Source organism: Anguilla rostrata, chromosome 6 (assembly GCF_018555375.3).
Source record: "Anguilla rostrata isolate EN2019 chromosome 6, ASM1855537v3, whole genome shotgun sequence".
Lineage (NCBI taxonomy): Eukaryota > Metazoa > Chordata > Actinopteri > Anguilliformes > Anguillidae > Anguilla > Anguilla rostrata.
In genome coordinates this window covers 23,887,135-23,913,779 of record NC_057938.1, presented here as the reverse complement: position 1 = coordinate 23,913,779, position 26,645 = coordinate 23,887,135, and the positions used below count along the sequence as shown (strand labels likewise).

The 26,645-nt window shown below is 40.3% G+C and overlaps 2 protein-coding genes across 3 annotated transcripts; both read left to right on the top strand.

Moving 5' to 3' along the window:
* Positions 1 to 1,117: 1,117 nt before the first annotated feature.
* Positions 1,118 to 4,219, top strand: LOC135256885 (leucine-rich alpha-2-glycoprotein-like). Of its 2 annotated transcripts, none has more exons than XM_064339132.1 (2): positions 1,118 to 1,244; positions 2,116 to 4,219. In XM_064339132.1, the coding sequence occupies exon 2, from the start codon at positions 2,134 to 2,136 to the stop codon at positions 3,151 to 3,153; it is 1,020 nt and encodes a 339-aa protein (XP_064195202.1). In that variant the 5' UTR covers positions 1,118 to 1,244; positions 2,116 to 2,133; the 3' UTR covers positions 3,154 to 4,219. The 2 variants fall into 2 exon arrangements, with proteins under 2 accessions (XP_064195202.1, XP_064195203.1); XM_064339133.1 differs by having other exon boundaries at positions 1,122 to 1,244; positions 2,132 to 4,219.
* A 9,503-nt stretch (positions 4,220 to 13,722) lies between these two features.
* LOC135256886 (uncharacterized) lies at positions 13,723 to 25,693 on the top strand. The gene is made up of 4 exons (XM_064339134.1): positions 13,723 to 14,141; positions 14,472 to 14,942; positions 15,483 to 15,492; positions 24,632 to 25,693. Exons 1-4 carry the CDS (start codon positions 14,123 to 14,125, stop codon positions 25,023 to 25,025), a joined length of 894 nt encoding a protein of 297 aa, XP_064195204.1. The 5' UTR covers positions 13,723 to 14,122; the 3' UTR covers positions 25,026 to 25,693.
* Positions 25,694 to 26,645: the final 952 nt, after the last annotated feature.

Genomic DNA, 26,645 nt, shown 5'->3' with positions numbered 1-26,645 from the left:
ACAAACTCTATTCCAAAATTAATGCTTCCTAAATAATTTCTTATAACTTGGCCCTGTGTTTTTTTTTTAATTTTACCATCTGAATGAAGAGGTGTTTTTGCTGAGATATCATTTATTTTTGTACTGTGTTTGTTATGAGTAACTGATAATAATAATGCATATAAATGTAAGAACCAGGTAAATAAATCTGGAGAGAGATGTGCACACATACATACAAGTGAAACTGTAGACTATAACTGTTAGTTGGGATTGGGTAACACTAGCTTAGATAAATTTCATGATCGTTGACAACAAAGAAAATGATAACGTTGTCAGAATCTCCCCAGTATCACCCCCTGAAATGACCATTTTTCTTTAAAATTTTAGTGGAGAAGTAGGCCTACTCCCGCCTCAACATTGTTAGCAAATAGAGTTGCCAAATGGTTTCAAATTATTTGTATGTGTCCGATTTGTAAAAATAAGCCCAGTTCAATTGCTCTACGGAGACGTCCGTAATTATTTTGCGAACAGTCAACAACCTTTAAAATTTAGCTCACTAGGTGCCTAACTTTTGCTTACATTTATGTTTTTAACTGTTTATTTTCAGTAAATACATAGTAATTATAGCCTACTTTAGAAATGGCAGACACATAACTTTTAAGTTTGTACCCTACAAAGGTTCTGTTGACTTTTTTCATGTAGAGATTCAACAAAATTTGTAATATTGAAGTCATGATTACCTCTCTATCTCTTCAGAAATATTTTCAGACAGAATGAGCAACCAGAATATAAAGTTTCAAGTACTCAGCACTGTGGAGAAGTATGATGTTGGCTGTACTGAAACATCAGTAATACATCTACTCATATGTGTCTTTGAATCTAGACAGTGTATGTATTATCTAGACATTTATTAATAACTCATCAACAGAATGGAGTCAGACATGCTAATATTAACAGACACTGTGTATCACCAACCTGCTTCGAGTATATTTTTATTAACTTCTTTTTGTATTTGCTTTTGCAACAGTACATTGCAGAATGGGTTATTCTTATCAATAAAGTAATGGGGACTGTGTGTTCTCTGTACCCGAGGCACTGTTTATTTAGTGTATCACTGCACTGAATCATGGGAAAACACAGGGTGAGCAGCCAGATTTCCCGTCGATAGTGTTTAAACAGTTTTGAAAGAAGCTCTTCTTGCACAGATATAAAGCAACCAAAGAGAGGAAAAAAGTACAGATTTCCAGAAGTTCAAAAGACAGAAGGTATGGGATTTTATTTTATCAATATGCATACATATGCAATATCTATGGTATACTACTACTACTACTACTACTACTAATAATAATAATAATAATAATAATAATAATAATAATACACTTTTAATGTTGTGCACAATTAACAGAAACCAGAAACAATTTACAATTTAATATTAAAAATCACATGCAAAATTTGAGGGAATGAGCTGGGTTGTAATGGCCATTGTAGTGAACAAGTTTTGTTGATATATATATATATATATATATATATATATATATACATATATATATATATATGTATATATATATACGCACATGGATCACAAATGAGAGTGAAAACCTGAATAAATGAAGAAACATAACAAATGCAGATGCTTCCATAAGCATGTATAAAAATTATTTGTTTGCAAAACGTCAGTTATGAAGAACATTGGGGCGGCATGGTGGTACAGTAGGTAGCCTGGTTCAAATCCTGGCCGTGAACTTTACGTTCTCCCCATGTCTGCGTGGGTTTCTTCTGAGTACTCCAGTTCCTTAACACAGTCCAAAGACATGCAGGCTAGATTATTTGGAGATTCTAAATTGCCACTAAGTATGAGTGAATGGTGTGCGTACCTGACAATTAACTTGCAAACTGTCACCTCCGTTGAACATGGCCAGGAATAAGCGGGCATAGATAATGGATGGATGAAGAATACTGAGAACAAAGTATTTCCATTCAGTATTTCTTGTTTTTATGTAACTGTTTTAATTACAATTTTTGATTCGCTGCATTTAAAAAAAAATGTTAAAAAAAATGTTTTTAATTAATTTTAGATTTTGGATGGACATTAAGAGAGTATATGATGTTATTGTATATGATGTTGTCTCATTTCAGTCCTCCCACTCTTCAGCAATGGGCACCTGGTACCTATTCACCTTGACAGTGCTGGTCAGCTGTTGTTGCCATGGTGTCCTATCCTGTCCAGATCTGTGCACCTGCTACTTTTCTACCAATACCACTCAGGTGGTCTGCACCAGCCCCTCCCTTTCACATTTTCCTGATAGTGGTCTCCCAGCCAATACCACTTCCCTGTCCATTGAGTTCACCAACATGAGCTCTATTTCAGCCCAGCACCTGCAGGCCACACCCCACCTGCAGGAGCTCCACCTATCAGGAAACAAGCTGTATGAGCTGCCAGCAGATCTGCTGAGTGGCCTTCCCCACCTGCACACCCTGGACCTCACGGGCAACCAGTTGCAGCAGCTGCCTCCAGGCGTGTTCAGCCACGCCCCACTGCTCAACCTGGTGCTCAGAGATAACAAGCTTTCCACGGCTGATGCCCACTGGCTCCTGCCTAACAGTAGCCTTACCTGGCTGGACCTGGCATCAAACCGCCTGATGGTCCTGCCCACTGCCCTGCTGCATAACTTGCCCCAGTTGAAAACGCTTCATCTGAGCAACAACCAGCTGGAGAAAATCCCTGCTGCCACCCTGCACCCACTAACTCACCTGGAACGACTTCATCTGGAGGGGAACAAACTGAGCTGGCTGCACCCCTCCTCCTTCCAGCACACCTTAAACCTCACCCACTTGTTCCTCCAGGAGAACAGACTGGAGAAGCTTTCCTCCAACATTTTTCAGGGTCTCTCTCGCCTTGACGTCCTGAACCTGAGCCAGAACCGCTTGCGCAACCTGCCCCCCGACTTTCTGGATGACCTGCCTGCACTGGGTGCTAGCAGCGGCCAGGGCCTGGACCTCTCCCTTAACCCCTGGCACTGTGACAGCGACATGGCCTACTTGTGGACGTGGCTCCGCAGCCACCAAGACAAAACCATTTTGGATGAAATTCAGTGTGCCACACCTGAAGCCCTGAAGGGCAGAGTAATCTCATCTTTGACAAAAGAGGAGTGGGGGGCAACCAGCAGAGACTGAAGCAGATTCTGAACAATGGTTGAACTCTGCTTCTTCAAATGTCTCTAGATCGCTTTGAACTTGTACTACTATATGTGCTCTGCAATGGATTTGGTGACCTGTCCACAGTGTATTCCTGCCTGTCACCTAATGCATTGTGGGATAGGCTCCAGGTCCTGTGACCCTGACTAGGAGTAAGTGGATAAGATAATTGATGTATTTAAGTAAATTTAAAATAATTGTGCATCTCTAATAGCAGTACTGTAAAATGTATAGTAACTTTCTAGCTGAAATTAGCTTGTAAGTTGCTTTAATACCCATCTACTTTAAGTAGTATTATTACAGTAAACATATCAGGAAATACAGTACTGTGCAAAAGTCATAGGCACCTGTAAAAAAAATGCTGTACAGCTAAGATGCTTTCAAAAATAATGAAATGAAAGGTTATAAATATCAAAAAATAATATGAAGAGCTGTAAATAGTTAAAAACAAACTAAAATCAATGTTTTGTGTGACCACCCTTTGCGTTTAAAACCACATCAATTCTCTTAGGTACACTGTCCTGCAGTTTTGTAAGAAAATCGACTGGTAGGTCGTTCCAAGCATTTTGGAGAACTTGCCACAATTCTTCTGCAGATGTTGGCTGTTTCGCTTGCTCCTGGCTCTCCAGGTAATTCCAGAGACCCTTTTTATCTGAAAAGTAGTCTGTTACTTAAAATATTACTCTATTTAACGAAATACAAAAATGTATCTGTAAAATTTCATTTTTTGGAAAATTCATGTTTGGAAATCTCAAATTTGCTCTTTTCTACTGACACACTAATGCAGAAAACAAAAAATAAACATCTAAGACCAAATATATATTATATTTAAAAATCTAGGGTGCCTAAGACTTTTGCACAGTACTGTATATTACAGCAACTTCCAAGTTAACAGTTTCCAGCAAGTTACTGTAAATTTTACAGTATTCCTATTAGTGTATTAATTCATCAAATTGAAGGGTGCCTACATTTTTGCACCTGGCACATCTACTGTTTAATTTTTATTTTAAACTTTTGAATTCAGCAAATAAATAGTTGTATAATAGTGTATGTTTATGATTTCTTCTTATCAGTAAAGAAAGTGGGACTGTGTGTTATCTATATCAATGTTTACTTAGTAAAACACAGAACAAGCTGAATCATGGACGCAAACAGACTTACCACCGAGATCTTGAGTCAATATTGATGAAACATTTTTCAAAAAAGGAAGCTGTGCTGATTTTAGGCAGCCAAAGAGAGAAAAATCACAGGTTTCACAAGCCCAAAACACAGGAGGAATGGGTTTAATTTTATTAGTATGTATAGTGCCATCAGAAAGTATTCAGACCCCTTTACTTTTTCCACATTTGTTACTTTACATACTTATAACAATAGATTAAGTTCATTTTTATTCTCATCAATCTACACCCAATATTCCATAATGACAAAGCAAAAACAGGCTTAGAAAATTTTGCAAATTTATTAAAAAATAAAAAACTGAAAGATCACATTTACATAAGTATTCATACCCTTTACTCAGTACTTTGTTGAGGCACCTTTGGAAGTGATTACTGCCTCGAGTCTTCTTGGGTATGACGCTACAAGCTTGGCGCACCTGTATTTGGGGTATTTCTCCCATTCTTCTCTGCAGATCCTCTCAAGCTCTGTCAGGTTGGATGGGGAGCATTGCTGCACAGCTATTTTCAGATCTCTCCAGAGATGTTCGATTGGGTTCAAATCTGGGCTTTGGCTGGGCCACTCAAGGACATTCACAGACTTTGTGTGCTTAGGGTTGTTGTCCTGTTGGAAGGTGAACCTTTGCCCCAGTCTGAGTCTTGAGCACTGTGGCGCAGGTTTTCATGAAGCATCTCTCTGTACTTTGCTCCATTCATCTTTCCATTGATCCTGACTAGATTCCAAGTTCCTGCCACTGAAAAACATCCCCTCAGCATGATGCTGCCACCATCATGGCAGAGAGGCCATCGGGTTCTTAGTCTCCCTGACCAAGGCTCTTCATACCCTGATTGCTCAGTTTGTCTGGGCAACCAGCTCTAGGAAGAGTCCTGGTGGTTCTAAACTTCTTCCATTTAAGAATGATGGAGGCTACTGTGTTCTTAAGGACCTTCAATGCTGCAGATTTTTTCCCCAGATCTGTACCTCCAAACAATCCCGTCTCAGAGGTCTATGGACAATTTCTTCAACTTCATGGCTTGGTTTTTGCTCTGACATGTACTGTCAACTGTGGGACCTTGTATAGACAGGTGTTTGCCTTTCCAAATCATGCCCAATCAAATTAATTTACCACAGGTTGACTCCCATCACATTGTATAAATATCTCAATTATGATCAATGGAAAAAGGATGCACCTGAGCTCAATTTTGAGTGTCATAGCAAAGGGTCTGAATACTGTATGTAATGTAAATGATTTAAATTTTTTATTTTCAATAAATTAGCAAAAACCTCTGAAAACCCGTTTTCAATTTATCATTATGGAGCATTGTGTGTAGATAGATTAACAAAATGAGAAAAAAAAAAAAAAGTGAAGGGGTCTGAATACTTCCCAAAGGCACTGTAAATATATCATAATATATCTAATAATATTTTATTTAATTCTTGTATTGACAAATTAAGACAGTATAGGTAATAAAATTTAGTATTACAAATCATAAAAAGTTATGAAATGGAGCTGGGTAGTGAACACATTCTGCTAATATTTATATAAAATTTTCCATGAAGTAGCCTAATTGAAACTGCAGGAAAGGTAGCTGAGGTGAACTGGAGAGTTCAGGACCCAAATGCAGACGGAAACTGAAGTTATCCCCGAAATAAATATCCGATTCATTATAAGCACACTTAGTTTAACGGGCAACAGTTCGTGATCCAGGAAATCGGCGACGCACAGTACAAAAGGGAATAACAGGTCTCGTAATAAAAATCCAGATTAAGTTCGTAAACCAGGAAATCAAGCAGCGGAGCAACAGTACGAAAGGGGCAGCAGCAGATCCGTAGTCCAGTAACAGGCGAAGGTCGGTGTACAGGGCAGAACGAGGCAAAGGTATATAAATGGCAGGCGAAGAATCAGGGTCAAAACGAGGCAGGCTGGTCCGGAAACGGGCAGGCAGAAATCGGTGTTCAGGATACAGGCAAGGATCAAAACGAACAGACAATCAGAATAGCAGGAACAACCTCTTGACTGGCTCAGTAAACTCGGTAAACAATCTCGCACTGAGTGACTGGTGAACAGGGAATATAAACAGTGGAAACAGGTGCACACAATTACAGCAATGAGTGAGGGCGTGCAAATTCCTGCTGAGTGAGAAACCTGTAACAGCTGAGAAATGTCACTGACAAACCACGCCTCCAAAGATCGTACAAAAATAAAAGATCTACGAGGTGAAGGCGCGACAGGCGACGTGACAGATAATGGGTCGTTATCAGGAATGTCAAATTTGCTGTGTTGTTTTCAATGGTAACTATTTAAGCCTGAGTTTTAATTGGTAGAATATACAGTGTCCTCCAAAAGTATTTGCTTGATAATTAAAAGTAAAAAACCTTCATAAACCCAGGTATTGAGATATATTGTATGCTCAAAAATGGGAAATATATACAGTATAATGGTTTTAACAGGTTGTGACTTTCCACCCCTACCAGAGTTGTACTTTCCTTCATTTTTCCATTAGCCTGGTGACATTGTTGGGGATATCACATTTGGCATAACATGTGCATAAGTTGTTAAGTTGCCTTTTACGAAGCATGACATTTATGACATTTATGAAGCATGAAGTCAGCGTATGAGATGGGGTACTATCTATGTGAAGTGCAATATGCCTGTGGAAACAGAGGGTTTCGGCCAGGGTCATCTGTGAAGCATACTGCATTTCTCCTGGTGATGGGGTATATGGCGCTCAGCACCGGACTCTTACCTGGCGATGAGTGGACAAAATTGAAACATGGGACTCCTCTCCTCTGCAATGAGGAGGGCTGGATTCCTTTCTCTCCGCTCTGTGCTGAAGAGAGGAACAGGATGTATGGCTTTCGTCTCCCTGGTGTTGGAGATGAAACGAAAATGGCTTATATATGTGGTGAGATGTGGTGGTTTTTAGAATTGCGTTTAATTTAGCACTTTCTGAGAAAGACAATAAATAGTCAATCATATCTCCCTCACTGAGAAATGCTCTGGAAATGTATCGGCTAATGGCATTCCATTTGCAATAGCTTTCTCTTTGCATTTCCATCAGTTTTTCCCAGTTGGATTGCAGCATCCAAATTTTGTGAGATAGTTGCTTACAGCTTCAGAACTGAGTTGGAAAGCCGATGGCCCACCACTCGATACTTTGAAAGTATAAAGTGGGCCTATTGTGTGCTTTTCTAGGGGTGAAGGGAGATACCACTATTTGTATTTGTATCTGTATTTGTTCAACCAAAAAAATTATTTTTTATTTATATCTGGGTAAAAAAAAAAACAGAAGTGGGGAGGCTAAAACTTTAGAGCAGAGTTTAACCCAAAGCCGTATAAAATGCCAAAAATCCATGTTTTACAATTACTTGCATTGCTATTGTTGAGATATTAAAGCATTAAGCAGGGTTTTATAATGACATCAATAATACATCAGTTCATCAACAGGTAATTTGCTTTTTAAAGCTGTGCTTAACAATGACATATATGTTTGATGTTCGCTTTTATTACACTGAGATAAACAGTCAAATCAATTTTCAAACATAGGCAAATGTTCTAATAAATCAAAACAGTTACTCATTCCTACCCTGAAATTCACAGTAAATACTGCATGAAGCAAACCACCACCCCTACCTGAGGGACAACAAAGTCAATTATAAACTGAAAATGCTTATATAATTCACAAAATTGTTCCTTATCTTCATTATGAACAACTGTATACTATGAGCTCCTAATGAAATGAACTACAGAATGTAAGGCTAAAATATTTTGTTTTTGGTTTGTTAATACTTTTTCTCCCCTCTTTATTGAAGCACCACATTACCTGTATGTTTGATTTGCATAAGCTCAGATAAATTAAAGAAAACAACCAAAAGGCTTCCCTGAGTGGAATGCATTTTCAGCTATGATTTTACTTACTCAAACTTCCCCAAGTTGTGTTTTGTAAAGGCATGCTCCTGCACATGGATCAGTCTAGAGTGATGGGAAGGCACAACATTGCCTACTATGCTAAAAATGTGCTTGGGGGAAACACTTGTTGGGGGGCAGGTCAGATATTTTAGAGACGCTTTTGTCACGTACGGGAGGGTAGGACCCAGGCGCGGAGTGGAAAAAACAAAAGGAAAGTTTAAACAAAGACTTTACTATTAACAATAAACAAAACAGGGAACCAAAAAGAGGCCACTACATGCAAAACCATAAACTCAAACACTAGAAAAAAAAAAAACTTGGAACAAAACAAATGACAAGGACAGAAACAGTGAACAGAAACAGGCAGGCCGAATACAGGCAGGGCAGAAAACAAGCAGGCAGAAACACAAGCAGGTCCAAACCACAGGCAGGCAGAAACACACATGAAACGCAAGGAACCAGCACCCGAGTCAGGAAACAAAGAACTTAAATAGACAAGGGTAACAAGACACAAGTGAACTCAAAGAACAATCAAACCAGAAAAGGAGGGGATAACAAGACACAGGTGGGAACAATGATAGAATAATTAAAAACCTTCCCAAATTCTCCCACGTCACTCCTCTGCTGCGATCACTCCACTGGCTACCGGTCGCTGCCAGGATCCGGTTCAAAGCCCTGACCCTTGCCTACACTGCAGCCAACAGGACAGCCCCCATCTACTTGCAGGACATAATTCGATCCTATGTGCCTGCTCGACCACTCCGCTCTGCGGCAGCAGGGCGCCTTGTAACCCCTCCCCCCTGACCAAAGGGATCACAGAGCTTCTCCACCCTAGCTCCCCAGTGGTGGAACGAACTCCCCGTCCCTCTCCGAACCTCCCCCTCACTACCCATCTTCCGCCATGGCCTGAAGACTCATCTCTTCAGACTATACCTAGACTAACTACCACCACACTGTATATTTCACTCTAAATTCACCCCCCCCCCCTTTTATGACACTTGTTACATGTTGCCCCACCCCAGCACTTTTTGGTAATTTTCATTTGTCCTAATACTGTAGCTTATTCTTCTAGCCTAGTTGGCTTTGCAGAGGTTAGGTCAGAATAGTGTTCACTGTATGAACTAAACTGTGTACTTGGTTAGAAATAGTTGTACAAAATAAGTATTGTATCTTATTGAACCTGTGTTTAGTAGTTGTCTATGACCATGAAATGCACTTTTTGTATGTCGCTTTGGATAAAAAAGTCTGCCAAATAAATGTAATGTAATGTTAAAACCAATAATACAATTAACACAGCGAGGGAGAACGAACTGAAACACAAAACTGAAGTGCCGCCATCTGGCTGCCAAAAGGGGAAAAACAGAAACAGAAAATACAGAACCATGACAACTTAAGCCAGTGCTGGGTGTGTAATTAGCCAACAACCTGTTTTGCTACCTACTACTGCCACGCTGATGTCCTGAATTACAGCATTGATTTCTGCACCGGCAATGACCTTATTTCATAAAGTTTACGAAACCACATATTACAAAACTGTTTTCTTGAAATAAAGGACATGACTGAATCAAATTCAGTGTATGTTTTAATTATTTAAAAAAGTGTATTTTTAAATTATAGCAGCTTTGTTATAAAGGCCAAGGCAAAAGGAATCGAGGCATGCTGCAGGATCGCTGAGAAAAGTGCAAAAATGACAAAACACAAAATGGAAAAAGTAGTGAAATTTTTAAAAAATAGTTATTTCTTCAGCCAAAAATAATTCAGCACATTTCTCCCTCCCTTCTCCTTGAAGTGCACTTTTTTCCAGTGCCTACACACCATCACTCTCCTCTTATCAATTCCACAAAGAAGATGCAGCTTTGGTGGTTGTGGGGACCACACACGCACAAATGAGTTACATTTCATGCAGTTGCCATGTAGCTGCTCCATTCAGTTTATACAAAGTCTCAGTTTCTATGAAAACCTGAAAATACGTTGTTGCCGATTTCTTTGTCAAAGCCATCATTTCAATAACTACAGCATCCACAATTATTCATCCACACGCTAAAGGCTTTATAATCTCCATCACACAATTGCAGTGAATTAAATTTGTGTGGTTCTAGGTCCGACAATACTTTTAATAGCACTTCATTGGGCGCCGGTCATTCAGGTGCTGAACAGCGTGCTGGAGGAACAAAGTTACCATTCTTGGATCGGCAGATGTGTTCCATGCCAAAGGTAAATAAAAATAAGCAAGTAGACAATACTGCTCTGATAAACATAAATGGGCAGTTCAATCTGGGGACAGAAACGACTGTTGAAACAACAAGACCCCAATTCATATGACTATTAAATCCTGGAACCCATATGGGACACTCATGGGGAGGGAGTCTGCATGTGTAGTTGGGAAATTAAACCTTTTCCTACAACACCCTTATTCTTCTGGCCCTGATTTAACTGTTAACGTTAGCCACAATTGCCCTAATCTCAAATTAAACAGAAACCATTTGATTTTAGGAGGGGCTAATATCCTCTACAGTAAAACAAGTCTAAACTGGCATAAGAGCTGATGTGTGGCTAACTTGTTTCAGGCTGTGGTGTTAGGATGAACCCCACTGTCTTGGATGGAATCAAACAAACTAGCGTGTTATGTAAATGTGACAGAGCCCTACAGGTAGTAAAAGTTTGACCAACATTAGGTCAAACTAGTTTTATAAACATAGGTGACATTAGTGAGTGCTTCTTGGGATAATGTTTTCAAACCTTGCCATAGTAGTGTTATTCCAACCACTATTTGGTAGCTAATGGCTAGCTTTTCCAGCACTTTATAAATGGAGTCTGAAGTCCAAAGGAAATGTGAATTATCTATTACCTTCTCCAACTCTGTGGAAGTAAGGTGTAAGATTGCCTCACCATAAAACAAACTTACCCCTGTACAAGAAGAGGCATAATCATTTTTCATCATTTTCACAGTTTGATGTTTTTCCTATTTTATATATTATTTACGATTGTATTGACCCAAACTACTTTCCGAGGGATTATTTAAAAGATTACACTTACAAAAACGATTTTTTTGTAGGAATACCTTCCAGCAGATTCTGCTAGCTTTCTCTATTTTCTTTTGTTGTACATAACAACAAGAGCAACAGTCGCTAAGGAGGAAAATGCACTTAACTCTTCTGTTTTCAACATGCAACTTCTGAATATTTTGCTAATGGCCCACTGCCGATTGCATCGCCCAGGGTATAGGAGGGTTCCCTCAGTCAGAGGTCATTTCATTGCCGTCCAGCAACTTCTGCTGGTCATTTGGGTTCCTGTGGGCTGCATATCCATGACTATATGGAAGGTCTTCCTCTGACTTCATTTTATGCAAGGTTAGCTGTAGTCTACAATGTGAAAAGAAGCATCTGGTACATCACGTATTTTGGAGGCGTATCGTGGATGTCTCGCAGACACTGCCATGTCTGTAAATTCCTGCAGTAAGAACAGGAAATTCCGATTTGTTTCCCATGCATGCACACACGCACAAACGTACACACACATTGTAGGAGAATTTTGAGACTCCCCATGAGTGTGATGACGTCATATGTTAAAGTTTTTTTGTTAAAGGGTATTCCTGTCAATGTTGATCAGACTGTTTCCTCCAAACTCTCAATGCTTCATGATAAAAATTATATACACTCATATATCACATGTATAACTATATACTAATATAATCAATATGTAATCCAATAACTCTATATCAGTAGTTGCAGCAAAGCTTATGGTAACGCAAGAAACCACAGTATCCACTGTAGAAAAAAGGCAAACGCAGAAGGCTTAAGAAAAATCATACTTACTCATTAAGCAGAAAACACTAATCGAATAATAATTCCAGCAGATAACACTAACCAAAAGCTAATCATATATTACTAAAAATATAATCCAAAAAACTAACAAAACGTTATTACCCAATAGAAATATGCTAGAAAACTTAGAAAACTAATACTTTACAGTGACCCCTGTGTAACCTGAATAAAAAGAAAAAGTACAGGAGGCTATAAACTCTATGAACTTGTATGTGTAATGGAAAAATACAGAAAGCAATGACGTGTATGCATAGTGAAAAAGTACAGAGTAAGGGAAAATTGGAAAAATACAGACAGCAATGACGTGGTGTATGCGTAAGTGGGAAAGTACAAAGTAAGGGAAAATTGGGGTACCTGTCCACTGATGAAGATTAATTAAGAAAATCAATAGACTAATTAAAGACATCAATAGAACTAAAAATCAGTTTTGGGGCACCTGTCCACTATGATAAGAATAATTATTGATACATTAAGAACATCATAAGGACCGAAAATCATCTTTATGCCAAAAAGGTCAAGTTGACCCACGAACAGGAAAGTGAAACTCCTTACTGTGCCAGACAAGACCAGATGGCTGATATTTTTAGAAATGTGTTAAAGGGGGGTTGTGGGCACAAATTGTGTATAAAATGTATGCAAAACTGACAATCGAGGTTCAATTCCCCTGAATTGATCCGGCTTTGTGCACCTGTGCAATAAAGTCTAAACTTTCTGAAGAGCTTGCTGCTGTTGTGTCTTTTCCCTCCTGAAATTGTTTTCTACAGATTGGCGATTGGCGTGGAACTCTGTCGTTTCCTAGACACGACAACATGGGCACACCCAAAGAGTATTTTTAGCATATGGTGTTATTAGCATTAAGCGGAGTTACAGGAAAATGAAACTTAAGATTAGTTTCTCTTTCTCCCTCCTGTGACCCGGTCTCAGTTTTAATAAAAAAAATCTTTGCTCACACTGATCTCAAACTGCAAAACATGAAGAAAATAGCAATTCACTTTTTAGGTAGGACTAAAATTGTACAAAAAATAAAAATATATCCTTATGGCCTATGTCACATTGTAATTTGTACATTGTAATCAACACAAGAAACTAGCAGAACAATAAAAATGTATGACAGGGTTGCTGCTGTATCTGTGCATAGAAAAAAAAGAAATATCAAATATGGCTTTACATTGAGGCTTAAATAACTAACTTTCCAATTTCTTAAATCTTATAACCGTATTTCCCAGTTCTCCTGAAACTGATACAGACAAACAAGTCAATAAAACATAAAGACAACCCTCTTCCTCATTACGGGGGTGTGGTCTCACAGTTTATAAAACACAGACACCTAGGAAATTTGCCTCTGTTTAACTGGAACAAAATAACGTTAAAACTGCTTTCTACTGACATATCAGCAGAAGCCAACTTGCATTTTTCTCAAGGTGAGACTTATGCTTAATTGTATATGAATGTTTTGTAGGTCAAAATGTAAAGGAATCTTTTTTTTTTTTTTTGCATTTTTTGTATCTTTTAACACAAGTGTTTAGAAAATAGAGGCGTGTGTGTGTTTGTGTGTGCTACCTGGCTGAAAATATATATTTAACACCAGATTTTTAAAACAATTATACATTTGAAATGTGTATTGAAATCTAGCATTGAGCTGTTACAAACACATTTGGTATGGTTTGTTTGGTGTGGTGATTTTGTTTTTTAAAGACAATGTGCTAATGTAAATGCAAATGAAAATTAAAACACAGTTACCCTGCAAAATCTCTATTTAAGTAGTGGAGTATTGCAGGAATCAGTCTGTGGCTTATTACTTACGTTTGCCTGAGTAGCGGATTGGTCTCGGTCTTGGCTGGTGGAGAGAGTACACGCACTTGAGTTGCGTTAACTAATCAGCCCAGGTGCTTGAAGGTGTGTTTCTCTCCACGGTTCGGGGCTGAGACCGGGAGCTCCCACCGAGAGCGCGCTTATGATTTTGATTTTATTTTGGTTCCACTTTCGTTTATCTGAGCCAAAGAAAGTGAACCGCCACTGAAAAGTAGGAAGAGCTGGTTCGCTGGAAAGCAGGCTGGCTATGAGCAGGGAGCTGATAGGTGTTGCTCTGTTTTACTTTATTTTGTAATTGTTATTTCAATTTGTTGTTTTAGATAATTGCTTTTGCCCAAAACTCGTGAGGGGGAAAGGGTGAAGGGGTGTTTGTTTGATTTTGTGTTTGTGTGGGTGTGCACTCTCTCTCTCCATGCGGTAAATTGTGTTTCCCGGAACTTCCGCATCTCCCTCCCAGGGGTGTCACCGTCATTTTCACAGAATTAAAAAAAAATCTACTTCGTAATTTAGAATATATCTATAATGTCCTGTTAAAAATTGACAATGTATATCACTTTTATATTGGGGCATGTACTAAAGATTTGAACTCACTCCAGTCATATTTCAGAAACCCAACTGTACCATGTGGGCAGAAGACGATTTTGAGCCTTCAACGGACCCTTGTCTGCGAAGCTTCTCAGAACCTAAAGATGGTCAGACATACATCATGTACCATGGAACATCTAAGGAGGCTGCTAAACAAATTATGGCCAATGGGTTTCGTCAGTCCAATTTTGGCATGTTTGGACGGGGTGTTTATGTCAGCCGTGACCTCCAGAAGGCCAGCCGGTACCCCTTGGAGCTCCTTGAGCATGAACGAGTCGTGCTGAAGCTCAAGGTTAGAGTTGGCAAAGTGAAGAAAATCGACTATCAAGGGCACCCCATGCAGAAGACCTGGCACACAGAACATGGTTATGACACGGCCTGGTGCCCTCCTAACTGTGGGATGGTGAAGAGCGGCCTTGAAGAAGACTGCGTCTGGGACCCTAAACGTGTCACAGTTATAAAAGCAATCTATCCAAAACCAAGTAGTGCTGGGTCAAGTGGATATGCTGAGTCAAGTGACACAAGTAGCGCTGAGTCAAGTTGGTGTGCCATTATGTGAAAACACACCACCAAAAAATACAGTTTTTGAACTGTAAACTGTATATTTTATTTAAAGGACACACATTTATTCGCATTTATTTTACTTTTTATTATTTTTAAAATGTCATCAAAAATCAAATGAATTTACAGAATTGATATGTAATATGTTGGTTGGAAAACCCAGGGTTTTTATTTGACAACACAATGAAAAAGCACCAAAATCATTTAGGGAAGAGACAACGTTATCTGGAACAAATGGCCTGCTCTTTTCTCTCACAAAACTATTAAATTATCTTTATTTAGCATGATGTTTGTGTTGCATTGACTAGCCATTGATTGTTCCTGTTATGATTTTGTATCATAATGACCTTTATTACTGGTAATGCTCCATCAACCTACACAAATATTTCTCTTTAAGATTCCTCTCAAGGCTCAATGTTCTGCCTGTTTTTGACATACTTTCAAATTCTAGTATCTTCAAGAGAATGTACTGTATAATAAAATATGCTGAACTATCACAAGTCTGTAAAAATAAATTTACTCTAGAATTATCATTTTGTCTGTTTTAGAATATGAATCAAGCAGATATCACATATGAATCAAGATATATCCTATATATCCTGGTTGTATACTATCTCCTCTATGTGACTTTGCAGTCAAAAAGGGCTGTGAACTAATCTTCAAGATTGCAAGAAAACAATACAAATATAATACTTAATCACTCCCCTGTCCTTCTACAAAACTAATATACACGAATGTCAAAGGGGGAAGATTCCCTATAATTCACTCTCAGTGCTCTCTACATGCATTCAGATTTTCCATATTACTTCCATACAGACATTAGAATAACATCACAGAGCCTCTCCATACAAATGAGAGTTAACCACACCTTTGCCAGTAAAAGTCTGGCCATAGGATTTCATTTTATCTGAAAGTTGTGAGGTACCCATGATGTCACACATCAAGGTCTGTTTTGCAATGATTATACAGTATGATGTAACCAGCACTGCAATGGAAAGTCCTACTTAAAAAAATAGTGCTTCTAATCTAATCATAGAAAGCACTGCAGACCTGCTTCTTCCATCCTCCCTTTTTAGTAGTGCTATCCCTCCTACACCCTAGTGGTACGGGCTCCGGTACCCACAGAATGGTAATTAAGCAAATATCCACAATTTATTTTAAAATGGGCCGTAAACACGCTGAAAATGTGAGGTCGGTGCCTGCAGTAGACACCTTTCTGGCCAAAAACGCCACTTGTTCCCTTATCAGCTCAGCTCCCTTATTTTTTACTTCGTATCCCATATCAAAATTCTGGAGTAAAGTGCATTCAACCCAAATTTGTCATGGTTCCATATTCCGTTTGCTACTCGGCGTTGTGGTTTGTGCTAATCGACGCCTTTTCATGCTAATTGGCTACTCAGTATCCCTGTAGAGGCAACTGAGTGCTTATTCAGGGAACTGAGTGTGGTAATCTTCAGAGCTGCCTGAGGGCGCTCCGAGATTCCCTGTGATTTCTACTGATTGTTTGCACCTGATTGAGAGAGCTTATATACGCTCATGTGAGCTCTGTTCTACTCGCGTTACACGAAAGCCGCTAACAGTGAAAAGCTCTCTTAGAGAAAAGTGTGGTAAGGAAAAAGGTATAGGATTTTGAATATAGCTTTTTGTTTTGACTAGTAGTAAGACTTTGGTCCTACTAGTCACTTAGCTTTATTCCTTATTTTCCTTAATATGCCTTTTTTTTGCCTTCCTCTTTACGAGGCACCTTTTCTTTTGCTTTTCTCCAGACTGCACTGCAGTAAATTCTACTCACTCCTTACACCTTAAATTTGTTCTCCTGCTGGGACATTTACTTTGTGTTGGGATATTCTCCCTAAGGAGTTGAGTCATTTCTTTTAGTTATCCCTGCCTTAAGTCTCTTACTGAGACCTAGTAGTTTCCACTTTGGTGGTTAACTTAAAGATACCCCCTTTTGAATTCACTGTAGTTGCGTGTGGTCATTAACACTTCCCCATCGTCAAAAACTAATATTCGTTTTCAGTCATAATTCCTGCCAGCTAATGCACATATTTCAATACTGAATATAATGTTAATTCTTTTAAGATATTGATGCTAAAGCCATGTTAAAATTGAATCACTTCTCTTATTTGTTCAAAATGCTGTTTTTGCAGTGGTGGAATAGAGGTTGGGGTGAATTTTGTATAATTATTTTAACACAAGCTCATGTGAATTATGTGAAATAAACAGTGCGGTTGCATTTTATGAACATTTTATGCATACCATGAATGATTATTCACATATTTCCTAAATTTCCAACATAGTCTTGATGCCACACATGCCCTTCAAATAATGCTGGAAGCTCTCTACTGTGTGTTGCCACAAAGCTGTAAGGTTTTATTTAAAAGTCTTAGAAATTCATACCATATAGTCTTAGAAATTCCATTTCCTGACACACCAGAACCAAGGCCAGGCAGCAGACCTACTGTCTTACACAGATTTCGGCTTGTTCCCAAAAACTGCTGCCCAGGTTACATGCTATTGAGATAGTGTCTGTCCCTCGACCAAAATTAAGCCTTGCTAAGAAGCCCATTAAGGATGTTTGTATAGCTAATCTGCTTGTTATTCTACTAATAATGCGGCTGACCAAACTCAGCTAAAAACCCAGCTAAAAATTGGATTCATTAATATCAGATCACTAGCCCCTAAGGCAACTCTTGTAAATTAATTAATTACTGCTCACCAAGTTGAAATCTTATGTGTAACTTAAGCTTGGCTTAAAACTAATGTGATCATCATTGGTAATGCTTTGTTAAGCTGAACCGCTCATGGTCTGGTGATGACTATCTCAAGCCTGCCCTCATGGCTGCGTTGGCCCCAGCCTCTGTTTCCCTTAGTTATGCTGCCATAGCCTTAGTCTGCTGTTTTCTTTATTGCACGCAGGCATACTAGTGTGTGTGTGCGTGTGTATCTGTGTATCTACACAGCACATGAGGGACAAGTCGTCACGGTATGCTTTGTGCAAATGAATTTTGCACGTTGCACATGTCGTGCTCATCTTGACGTCATGCAGACCTGGCACCTTTTCCACTTCCTTCTACCCCCAGCAGCAACCTAGAAAGATGAGGGAAATGATTACTATGTCTTTTTGCTCCTCCCGATCCCCTGACACACACACACACACACACACGCTTACTTACCTCAGGCACTGGTGTGCTAGGTGTAGCCCTCTCCTGGATCTCCCTCACTGTGGCTGCAGTGGCTGGGGTCCTTGTGCTGCCTCCGTTGTATATGCGGTACCACAAGTGCCTTCCCCAGCTTCTCGTGGAAGATACGCCTTGTACAGCTTTGACACATTCCACTCAGGAAAAATCTCCATCCAGATGATGAATGCATTGTAAGCCGATACATAAATTATGTTATAAAAGATGCCTAAAGGCCAGCGCGCAGTCATTCGCTTGGTGCTGTAGGAACCCGTTACTTTGTCCAAGTTGTTCCACCCCCCCTTCGGTGGCATTGTAATCTGGGATCAGGCTTGGTTTCTGGTCCTCTCTGGTGCTGATTTTGGCATTTTTATGGAGAGTGCTCATGAGACACTAGGGCTGTGGTGTCTGTGAAGACAAACTTGGACAATTGAAGGGCCCTATACTTGATCACCAACAGTTCGGCATATCTGCACTTTCTCGCACTTTACAGGTGAGGTAGGGATAATGGATAATAAGGAGAAAGAGTGTTTGTATGTATGTGTGTGTGTGTGTGTGTGTGTGTGTGTATTGGCATGTATTACTATCTTTGTGAGAACCAAATGTCCCCACAAGGATAGAAGGATGAGGAAAATTACTCAAGGTGGGGACCTTTTGCTGGTCCCCACAAGTTCAAGAGGCTGTTTTAGGGTTAGGACCTAGGGTTAGGCATGTATTGGTTGGGGTTAGGGTTAGGGTTAGAGGTTACGGAATGAATGTAAGTCAATGGGAAGTCCTCACAAGTATAGCAATACAAACATGTATGTGTGTGTCTGTGTGTGCGTGTGTGATTGGGGCGAAATAAGGTGGGAGGGAGTAGGAAATACCTTATGTCTCACATCTGCATAGAAAGAAATGGTCTAAATTTGACGCTTCTGACCCCTTTTAGCCTCCACTTTTACTGTTGGGTCAAATGGACCCGAACAGTATCTCTGTGATATAAACATGCAGGGGGGGTTTGCAAATACATGAAATGAACCATTTTCATTTCAAATGTCGATTACACTAATTAAGGCGGGTAGAAGAAGTTTCATACTGAAAAAATAGTATTTTTCCTAGATTTTCAAACTTTAAAAAGGGTCAATTTGACCAGCAACATAACAGGAGGGTTAAACTTAAAACGAATGGATATATCGCCTTAAATGAATCCACCCCTCCTAGCTACAGCTATACTCACGTTCCCCGTCTGACAGGTCGTGGCGGTGGTGTTACTGCTGTATATAATTCAAATCTATAGGTGGTAGAGCTATAGGTGGAACAAGTTGCCTGCCCATGATCGGGGGCACAGACACTATCACCTTATTTAAAGCTAGGCTCAAAACATATCTTTTTAGTCGCTCCTATATTTGAAGGGCAGGAGTGGGTGGCGGGCGTAGCTGTAGAGTCTCTGGTGGACTGAGCGGCTAGTGCTGTCAATCTACATTTTGAACCCCCTAACAAGGTTTTTTTTTTTTCTCGTTTACCTTGGCTCTGGCCACCTGCCCGGAGCTGTAGCCCAAGTTTGCTGAGCACCCACCCCCTGGCCCGGAGCTCCAGCCCTAGACCAGCTAGGCCAGCTGTGCACCCCCACCTCCTGCCACTATTGATTTTCCATAACAAACCGGTGCCTGCCCGCGGCAGATGGGTTCCCCCTCTGAGTCCGGTTCTGCTCAAGGTTTCTTCCAGTTATCAGTCAGGGAGTTTTTCCTTGCCACTGTAGCACCTAGGCTTACTCTCTGGGGGCCAATTCTCTGTACAGCTGCTTTGTGACAAATCTCCTTTGTTAAAAGCGCTATATAAATAAAAATTTATTGATTGAAAGACAACCCTCTTCCTCATTATGGGGGTATGCTCTCTCAGTTTTTAAAACACAGACTCCTAGGAAATTTGTTCTCTGTTTACCTGGGACAAAATGAGGATAAAACTGCTTTCTATTGACAGATCTGCAGCTAATTTGCATTTTTCTCAAGGTGAGATTGTGGTGTGGGGATGGCTGGTTTAAGCAGCCACACCTGCCTGGGTCAAGCTAATTAGACCTGGCCAATTGGATAATCGGTTAATAATTAGATAATTGGCCAGGCTAATTGGACCCAGGAACAGGAGTGGCTGCACCTGTGCGTAGTGAGGTAATCACTGCGCACAGGTTAAATCTGCCATCCCCACCCACACAGGGGAGCCTCTCTGTCATGACAGTGTGTTAACATCTGCTCCTCGGCTATAACATCTTGCCGACCCTTGCAAATAAACGTGGACTGTTTTAACATCTTCTCCCTGTGTCTCTGTGCTGGAGGGCCCCAAGAAAAGCCACTTCGGTGGCCTGTGGCAGGCGTGTTTGCCACAGTGGCGCCCAACGTGGGGCTTCTCCGGCACAAGAAAGAGGCACAGGAGGGCCAGCCAGGAAGCACACTGGAGGAGGAACAGCTGCGGTGTTCCTGACAGGGCTTTGGGCGGATCCTCCAGGCCAAAAGCGGGAGCGGGAGATGACCACGGAGGGGAAGGAAGCGATCCTCAGCTGGGACGCTGGGGAGCTGGACCTGGCCGTGAAGGCAGGTCAGCTACGGGCGGTGCACGAGAGGTGGTCGCGCCGTGAGCTGGACTTGGCCGGGAAGGCGGGTCAGCTACGGGCGGCGCACAAGCAGTGGCCGCGCCGTATTGCTTCCTTTCTTGTCTGTTGGTTGTTTTAGTTCATCGTTTTGGCCTGGTTGGGTTGCCCGGAGCCCGTGAAGGGGAAAGCCTGCACCAGCCTTCCAGCAGAGCCGACTGGCGGCCACCACACCTGCAAGGGTTCCTGGTCCCCAGCGCCACAAGGAAGCCAGCCCAGCCAGCCCACCAGCCCAACCACCCCACCACAGCCCCTGGAACAGCCCAAGCCGGTGACATCCCCACCAACCAGCTGAGCAGCCCAGGAATCCCCGCGCTCCGAGAGGGAGGAGGGGGGAGGGCTGCCTCATCATCCGGGGGAGGGTCACGGCTGTGCACTGGACTGTTCCGGGGCCCTTAAAGTGTTAAGGGCGCTTGGTTTTTTTGTTTCGTTTTTTTTTTTTCTCGCTTGGTTGGCGTGCTGGGGGGGGGAGTAGGCTTCGGCCAGGGATTCTCCCTGGCCTCAGTTTGGCGTTGGGGGTATGTGGTGTGGGGATGGCTGGTTTAAGCAGCCACACCTGCCTGGGTCAAGCTAATTAGACCTGGCCAATTGGATAATCGGTTAATAATTAGATAATTGGCCAGGCTAATTGGACCCAGGAACAGGAGTGGCTGCACCTGTGCGTAGTGAGGTAATCACTGCGCACAGGTTAAATCTGCCATCCCCACCCACACAGGGGAGCCTCTCTGTCATGACAGTGTGTTAACATCTGCTCCTCGGCTATAACATCTTGCCGACCCTTGCAAATAAACGTGGACTGTTTTAACATCTTCTCCCTGTGTCTCTGTGCTGGAGGGCCCCAAGAAAAGCCACTTCGGTGGCCTGTGGCAGGCGTGTTTGCCACAGAGATTTATGCTTTATTGTATATGCATGCTTTGTAGGTCAAAATGTAAAGGAACATTTTTTTTACATTTTTTGTATTTTTTAACACAAGCAATTTCTGTCATGCTTACTCTAAATTTAAAGGAGCTACAACTTTTTGTTTTGACAAGAAATATAAAACAACATATTTCATTTGAAAATGCCTGTGAATGTACTTTGAAAGGTGCACCTCATTGAGACAGAACTGAAGAGATCTTGTGGTGGGTTTCTGAACACTGGGAAGCTTCAGGACCTGGAACATATTCAGTCTGTTGATCTGGAAGATACAGTGGGATACAGGGATACAGTGATAAAGTTTTATAAAGAGATGAGTGAACTATTAGTAAGATGGGGTTCTTATATGCTGAAAAACACACATGTACACATACATGTACACATAAATTATCTATATAAGGGCTGTCATTCATACACAGTTTACCCAATATGGATGTAAATGCCCTCAAATTAAAGCTGACAGTCTGCATGTTGACATAATGTTCATTACTGGAGCACAGAGCCAAAACAACAAAAACTGTGTCACTGTCAAATACTTACACATTGTACTTGCACATGTTTCTGTGTCACATTGGTCATTTAAAAATCTTTTCACAGGCCATTGCTTTGTAGTCAACATAAAAGATTATGTCAGATAATTCCCCTCAGACTGCTCTCTTGGCATGTCCTTGTTTGTTTAACTTACAAGGATAAGTCACCTTAAATTATACTAGCCAACACTACCATGTTCGGAAATTCCTACAGTAAGAACAGGAAATTCCCATTTTTTTCACATGCAAGCACGCACACACAAACACACACATGCACACACCCATAAAATACATTACCTTTGAAAAGAGCATAGGGTTAGCATAGGGTGGAGACATTGTAAGCGGAGTTACAAGAAAATGAAACTTAAGATTAGTTTCCCTTTCCCCCTCTTGTTACCAAAGTTAGTCTAAATTGTAATAAAAAATATTTGCTACAGACTGACTCAAATATCAAAACATGATGAAAAGAAGAGTTTACTTTTTAGGTAGGAGTAATATTGTACACAAAAAAAAATCTGAGACTACTTTTTCATAAATTTTGTAGGTGATACAGTACATTGTGAATTAGCATGTGGATTAAAGTTTGTTCTAACATAGACAGCTGCTTCCAGTTCCTTATGGCCTATGTCACATTGTAATTTGCACATTGTAATAAACATAAGAAACTAGCAGAACAAGACAAATGTATGACAGGGTTGCTGCTGTATCTGTGCATAGAAAAAAAAAATCAAATATGGCTTTACGTTGAGGCTTAAATAACTAACTTTCCAATTTCTTAAATCTTATAACTGTATTTCTCAGTTCTCCTGAAACTTACACAGACAGAAAAGTCAATAAAACATAAAGACAACCCTCTTCCTCATTACGGGGGTGTGGTCTCACAGTTTATAAAACACAGACTCCTATGAAATTTGTTCTCTGTTTACCTGGGACAAAATAAGGTGAAAACTGCATTCTATTGACAGATCCGCAAAAGTCAACTCTCTCTCTTTTCTCAAGGTGAGAATTATGCTTAATTGTATATGAATGTTCTGTAGGATAAAATGTAAAGGAATCTTTTTTTTTTTTTTTTTTTTACTTTTTTTTGTATCTTTTAACACAAGGGTTTAGAAAATAGAGGTGTGTGTGTGTGTGTGTGTTACCTGGCTGAAAATATATATAACACCAGATTTTAAAAACAATTATACATGTCTCTTTGTGTATTGAAATCTAGCATTGAGCTGTTGCAAACACATTTGGTATGGTTTGTTTGGTGAGGTGATTTTGTTTTTTAAAGACAATGTGCTAATGTAATAATAATAATAAATTTAATAATAATAATACATTTATTTAAAAAAAAACCATTTTCATGAACTTAAAGACGCTTTACAATAAGTGGTACATACATATATACATACATATAACATATGAAACATAGAACAATTAGATGAGTACAAAGAAAACAATTTGGGGGGAAGACAAACAATAAAAGGGAAAGTAGGGGGAAAGAGGTGGGTTTTAACGGCTGGATTTGAAGGAGGTGTGGTCAGAGGGATGGATGTCAGGGGAGGGCAGCCAGAGTTGAGGTGCAACGAGAAGCGTCCTCAAATAATGTAGATGCAAATGAAAATTAAGAACACAGTTAACCTGCAACACTCTATTTAAGTGTGGAGCATTGCGGGAACAGTCTGCAGCTTATGTTTGCCTGAGTAGAGGATTGGTTTGGTCTGTCTGGTGAGGGAGCGACGCACAACTGGCTGCGTTAACTAATCAGCCCAGGTGCTTGAAGGTGTGTTTCTCTCCACGGTTCGGGGCTGAGACCCCGAGAGCTCACGGAGCTCACACCGAGAGCGTGTTTATGATTTTGATTTTATTTTGGTTCCACTTTCGTTTATCTGAGCCAAAGAAAGTGAACCGCCACTGAAAAGTAGGAGGAGCTGGTTCGCTGGAAAGCAGGCTGGCTATGAGCATGGAACTGATAGGTGTTGCTCTGTTTTACTTTATTTTGTAATTGCAATTTCAATTTGTTGTTTTAGATATTTTCTTTTGCCCGAAACTCATGAGGGGGAAGGGTGAAGGGGTGTTTGTTTGATTTTGTGTTTGTGTGGGTGTGCTCTCTCTCTCTCCATGCGGTAAATTGTGTTTCCCGGAACTTCCGCATCTCCCTCCCAGGGGTGTCACCGTCATTTTCACAGAATTAAAAAAAAATCAAGTTAGTAATTTACAATATATCTATAATGTCCTGTTAAAAATTGACAATGTATATCACTTTTATATTGGGGCATGTACTAAAGATTTGAACTCACTCCAGTCATATTTCAGAAACCCAACTGTACCATGTGGGCAGAAGACGATTTTGAGCCTTCAACGGACCCTTGTCTGCGAAGCTTCTCAGAACCCAGAGATGGTCAGACATACATCATGTACCATGGAACATCTAAGGAAGCTGCTAAACAAATTATGGCCAATGGGTTTCGTCAGTCCAATGTTGGAATGTTTGGACGGGGTGTTTATGTCAGCCGTGACCTCCAGAAGGCCAGCAGGTACCCCTTGGATCTCCCTGAGCATGAACGAGTCGTGCTGAAGCTCAAGGTTAGAGTTGGCAGAGTGAAGAAAATCGACTATCAAGGGCACCCCATGCAGAAGACCTGGCACACAGAACATGGTTATGACACGGCCTGGTGCCCTCCTAACTGTGGGATGGTGAAGAGCGGCCTTGAAGAAGACTGCGTCTGGGACCCTAAACGTGTCACAGTTATAAAAGCAATCTATCCAAAATGAATTTGGGCTGGGTCAAGTGGATATGCTGAGTCAAGTGACACAAGTAGTGCTGAGTCAAGTTGGTGTGCCATTATGTGAAAGCAAACCACCAAAAAATGCAGTTTTTGAAATGTCAAAAATCAAATTAATTTACAGAATTGATATGTAATATGTTGATTGGAAAACCCAGGGTTTTTATTTGACAACAAAATGAAAAAGCACCAAAATCATTTAGTGAAGAGACAACGGTATCTCGAACAAAACCATAAAATGATCTTTATTTAGCATGATGTTTGTGTTGCATTGACTAGCCAACACACTGATTTTTCCTGTTATGGTTTTGAATCATAATGGCCTTTATTACTGGTAATGCTCCGTCAAGGTACACTAATGTTCCTCTCAAGGCTCAATGTTCTGTCTGTTTTCAACATACTTTCAAATTACAGTATCTTCAATAGAATGTACTGTATAATAGAATATGCTGAACTATCACAAGTCCGTAAAAATATATTTACTCTAGAATTATTATGTTGTTTGTTTTAGAATCTGAATCAAGCACATGTATCACACGTATATCAAGATTCCCATATCTTGTTTGTATACAATATCCTCTATGTGACTTTGCTGTGAGAAAGGGCTGAGAACTGATTTTCAAGATTCCAACAAAACAATAAAAATATAATACTTAATCACTCCCATGTCCTTTTACAGAACTAATATACACAAATGCCAAAGAGGGAAGATTCCCTATAATTCCCTCTCAGTGCTCTCTACATGCATTCAGATCTTTCATATTACCTCCCTACAGACACTAGAGCCTCTCAATTCAAATGAGATTTAACCACACCTTTGCCAGTCCGACCAAAGTATTTCATTTTAATAACATGAAACTAAAAGTTGTGAGTTACCCATGATGTCACACATCAATGTCTTTTTTGCAATGATTGTACATGATGTAACCAGCACTGCAAAGGAATTTTCTACCTGGAAAAATATAGTGCTTCTAATCATCTCATCATAGAAACCACTGCAGACTTGCTTATTCTGTCCTTCCTTTTTGTAGGCCTATCCATCCTTCCCCCTAGTGGTATGGGCACCAGTGCCCACAGGATGGTAATAATGCAAATATACACAATTTATTTAAAAAAATGGGCCACAAACATTCCGCAATATCAAAGTCAGTGCCTGCAACAGACTCCTTTCTGGCCAACATCTCCCTTATCAGCTCAGAGCAATAAATAGCAGTAAAATAAAAGGAGCCTCCCCATCCCACAGTCACTTGTTACACAGTGATCCACATCATTGAACACATTTTTTTGTACTTTCTACAGTTACCCGGTCTTTTTTATTTTTGCATGAAACAATCGTATAACCTTTTAGCTTTCAGAAAAGTACCTCAGATCACCAAATAAATCATTCTGAAATAGTTTGTATGTCCATATGTAATGCACTTACATTGCATTCACTTTTGTTTGATATATGCAGTACAGTACTGGCAGAATAATGCTGAATGAATTAAACTAAACTATAACCATTCAAATGAGCGTTGGTGTCACTGGGGGCAGCCATTCCCAAGCAGGGCCGTTGCTAGGATTTCTGGGCCCCTGAAAGAATATTGGTACTGCCCCCTAACTTTTCATC

Coding starts and splice junctions, on each gene's coding strand:
- LOC135256885 (XM_064339132.1), top strand. CDS start 2,134: ATGGGCACCTGGTACCTATTCACCTTGACAGTGCTGGTCAGCTGTTGT.